The sequence below is a fragment of the Rhipicephalus microplus genome, chromosome 4, assembly GCF_043290135.1.
Source record: "Rhipicephalus microplus isolate Deutch F79 chromosome 4, USDA_Rmic, whole genome shotgun sequence".
NCBI classification, from domain to species: Eukaryota; Metazoa; Arthropoda; class Arachnida; order Ixodida; family Ixodidae; genus Rhipicephalus; species Rhipicephalus microplus.
This window is the reverse complement of record NC_134703.1, coordinates 228,181,248-228,184,651: the sequence shown is the minus strand read 5'-3', so window position 1 is coordinate 228,184,651 and position 3,404 is coordinate 228,181,248. Positions and strand designations below refer to the sequence as shown.

At 44.0% G+C, this 3,404-nt stretch overlaps 1 protein-coding gene across 1 annotated transcript; it reads right to left on the bottom strand.

Annotated features, from left to right (window-relative positions):
• Window positions 1-325: 325 nt before the first annotated feature.
• LOC119172957 (uncharacterized) lies at window positions 326-2,640 on the bottom strand. Its single transcript, XM_075892047.1, has 3 exons — window positions 2,154-2,640; window positions 1,825-1,993; window positions 326-1,168 (listed from the first exon to the last, which is right to left on the bottom strand). Exons 1-3 carry the CDS (start codon window positions 2,222-2,224, stop codon window positions 485-487), a joined length of 924 nt encoding a protein of 307 aa, XP_075748162.1. The 5' UTR covers window positions 2,225-2,640; the 3' UTR covers window positions 326-484.
• Window positions 2,641-3,404: the final 764 nt, after the last annotated feature.

Below are 3,404 nucleotides of genomic sequence, written 5' to 3'. Positions count from 1 at the left end.
AAAAATGAAGCTTTTGAGCCGCTTTTTTGGCCTAGACAATAAATAATTTCAGTGGCCTAAAATACTATTAGCTAGTTGAAATAAAATGTGCAGTGCAAAACATGTGTTTGTGTATATAAAGGGGGCTGCGCATTGGTGCACACACACAGCCTCCAAACTACTGTGGGGAACTAAAGGGCCAGTTCAGACAAAACAGAGAATTTCTTTTATTCACATACTGCAGCCCATTAAGTGCTATGGCAGGAGTGGATGAAAAAAAAAAACAGAGCAGAGAATTACAAAAGTACCACTTCCGGGAACACACTACAAAATAACACACGAACAAAATACAATATACATGGCAATTCCATTCAGTACAAAAATAAACATCCAATGAATGGGCACTGCAGGGCGTACATATTAATAGAACAAAGCAAGGAACTATTGGTTAGATACGACTTCTAAGAGAAGGCAGGAATTGAATTGAATTATTTGAATTATGGTGTTATTTCCCACAATCACTTTGCAGGAGCTTGGTCAATACTTTTGCACGCTTAATTTCGCCAAGCTTGTGCAAAGCTCGCTCCTCATCAGTTTTATCACTGTGGTTATCTGTGCAGTTCTCCCACTGAATAGCATTGGGTGCTCCATCATCATCATTATCATCATCTGGCTCTTCATCACCGTAATGGATGCACAAGTTATGAAGGATACAGCAGCTTATAATAAACTTATTGAGCCAGTGGATAGTGTGCAACTCCAGGTACATGAGCTGCCTGAAGCGCTTCTTGAGTGTGCTGAATGCATTTTCGATGAGCACTCGTGTGCCTGAAAACTTAAAATTGAAGCTTTTTTGTTGCTTATTCATTGCACCGTAATCCCTGTATGGTGTCAACAGGTACTCCCGCAGCGGATATGTTGCGTCCCCTAATATATGATAACGGCCCTGACATACTGAAGCTATGTTCTTTGAAAGAGGCGATAAGCTAAAGACATGAGAATCATGCATTTTACTGGAGGTTCCAGTGAACGCATCGAGGAAGCGCCTCTTGTGGTCACAGACGGCTTGCAGCGTTAGTGAAAGGTAATGGTGCCTGTTGCAGTATGTGGAGGCAACCTTGTTGGCTGGGCACTGTATCTTGACATACGATCCATCTATACAGCCAATAACAGCAGGCATTCCAGACACCTGCAAGCAAGTTGTACCCTTCTAATGAGTGATTTCATCCATGCCTGAGCAAGAAATGAGCATTTGCGAGGAGTTTTAACAGGAAATACTGGTGATCAAGCCCATTAACTCACAATCACAGCATACGCTTCATGACTCAGCACAATATATTTTATGGTAAAGATTCAAAATGCAAACCAAATTCAACTTTAAGAACTATTTAAGATAACATACATTGCTGTCCACACCATATACTACACGTTTTCTTGCTATCCACCTCTCTTTTTACAATAGTAAATTGGGAGAGAAAACAAAACAAAGCCTGCATATGTTTTTTTCCTAAAGGGAGTTGAAGTACGTAATTGCAATTTAATTCTTAAATTTAAAACCAAACCTCATCCATATTGTATCGTACATCTGAACAGAAATGACAAAGCATGCAGCATCATCCGCATGCAAGGAATCGACTGTGACTGCAGGAGAGACATAAGTTGAATGTTTCGAACACAACTGGATGAAGCTCGTTATTATCATCACGACCTATCACATTTTTGTTAAAGTCCCACCTCAGCGTAAAATTGAGCTTGAAATAACCCACACTCGTGTTTGTGATATGATCAACATAGCTTGGCCGGCCAATATTATTGGTCCTCACAATAAATAAAATCAAAACAAACCTTCTCAAAACTGCTAGTGAGGTTCTCCAAGTCTGCGGGAAACTTGATCACCGATGGTCCCAGCGTCATCAGGAACTGCGCTACTCTCTGAAGAACTCTGTACACGGTGCTTTCTGACATGTCGAAACGGCTTGCCACGTCTCGCATGCAGGTTTTGTTGGCCGCGTACCTGCGCAGGGGGATTACAGGTACCCGAAAGAAAAAAAAAACAGCTTCAGATCACACTGCACTGTAAGCAACAGGCTCATAGTCAAATGCGGTCTTGTGCAGGCATCGTACAAAGAAAAAGAAAGGGGGGGGGGGGGTGGAGGTGGGGAGGTGTAACTAACCAGATAAATGTCAAGACATGCGTTTCCGCGGATTTCGCTTGAACTCCTCCGTGTGTGCTCGAAGGGCACATTGACGAGACAGCAAACTCCGCGACCAACTTTTCGGCCACAGGTCGAGCCAGCCTAAAGTGCCTCCGGAACTGCTCAAGAAAAGAAACAAACGAAAACACCACAACGTGTTAAACCTTGAGCATAATGCTTTCCTTCTTTTTTTCTATTTCTTTACCTTGTGGTCCGAGTACTGCCGAACGACGTCCTCGATGAAACCGACGACTTTGGGCCTCTTCGCGGGAATGCGGAACAACTTGTTGAATTCCCGCTCGTAAGCGCAAGCTTTAGCGTCGCTGTCACTGTCCGACGAATCACTCGTGTCAGTACTTGAGCTTTCCGACTCAGAGCTGTCGCTATCGAGTAGCAGAAGCATTGCCGCGCGCTTTGCCGAGGTAGCCGAGCCGTCCATGCCGTCCGCAATTATCAACACAACTCGCGCCGCGCCAGCCGCGCCCCCACGCAGGCAAACGTGTTAAAGGAAATGCGTCACGCTGAGTTCCGGTCCACTCCACCGATTTCGGCGGAGCAGTTTTTCCTGCTCCACGGAGGGACTCCCGCTCTGAATCCACTCCGGCTTTCTCATTGGAACATTTGACTCTCGCTCTCACTCTGTCAATGGAACACACTTGCTCTGAAAGGAGCAGAAAAACTTGCTCCGACTCCGCCATTGGAATTCAACATTAGCAAGCTCTAGCTCAAACAGTCTAATTAGGTTCATGTATGTCCACACTGTCTTATTATCCTCCGTGATTACTTTCTCAATTTGTTTAGCGGCTATTTCAATTTGCCTTTCTGAATAACAATTTTCGTGTAGTTGCTCATCTTGTCTCCTTCTCACTTTCACTGCCCTTCCAAAACTTAGCTTGATACGTTTGTGATCACTACCCAGACTTTTGGAGCCACCTTCATCTATGTGCATTCCCCTGAGCTTATCATACATCCTATGTGACATCAGTGCATAATCTATCGTCGACTGCAGCTTTCCTATCTCTCATGATATTTGCCCTTCACACTTCTCGGTACTGTTGCAAATGATCAAGTCAAGCCTTTCACACATATCCATGATCATTTTGCTTGTCGGGTCCGTATACCCATCTATATCTTCTATGTGTGCATTCATGTCTCCTAGTATAATTATCTCGCACTCTCTTCCTAACTCTTGAATGTCCTTTGGTATACACTCTACCATTGCCTGGTTTT

Bases quoted from the DNA above. Each gene is read 5' to 3' on its own strand.
- LOC119172957 (XM_075892047.1), bottom strand. From the start codon at position 2,224: ATGTGCCCTTCGAGCACACACGGAGGAGTTCAAGCGAAATCCGCGGAA. The intron at 1,994-2,153 runs GTTAGTTACACC...CCCCCTGCGCAG, and splicing joins CATGTCTTGACATTTATCTG to GTACGCGGCCAACAAAACCT. The intron at 1,169-1,824 runs GTTTGTTTTGAT...ACTTGCTTGCAG, and splicing joins TCACTAGCAGTTTTGAGAAG to GTGTCTGGAATGCCTGCTGT.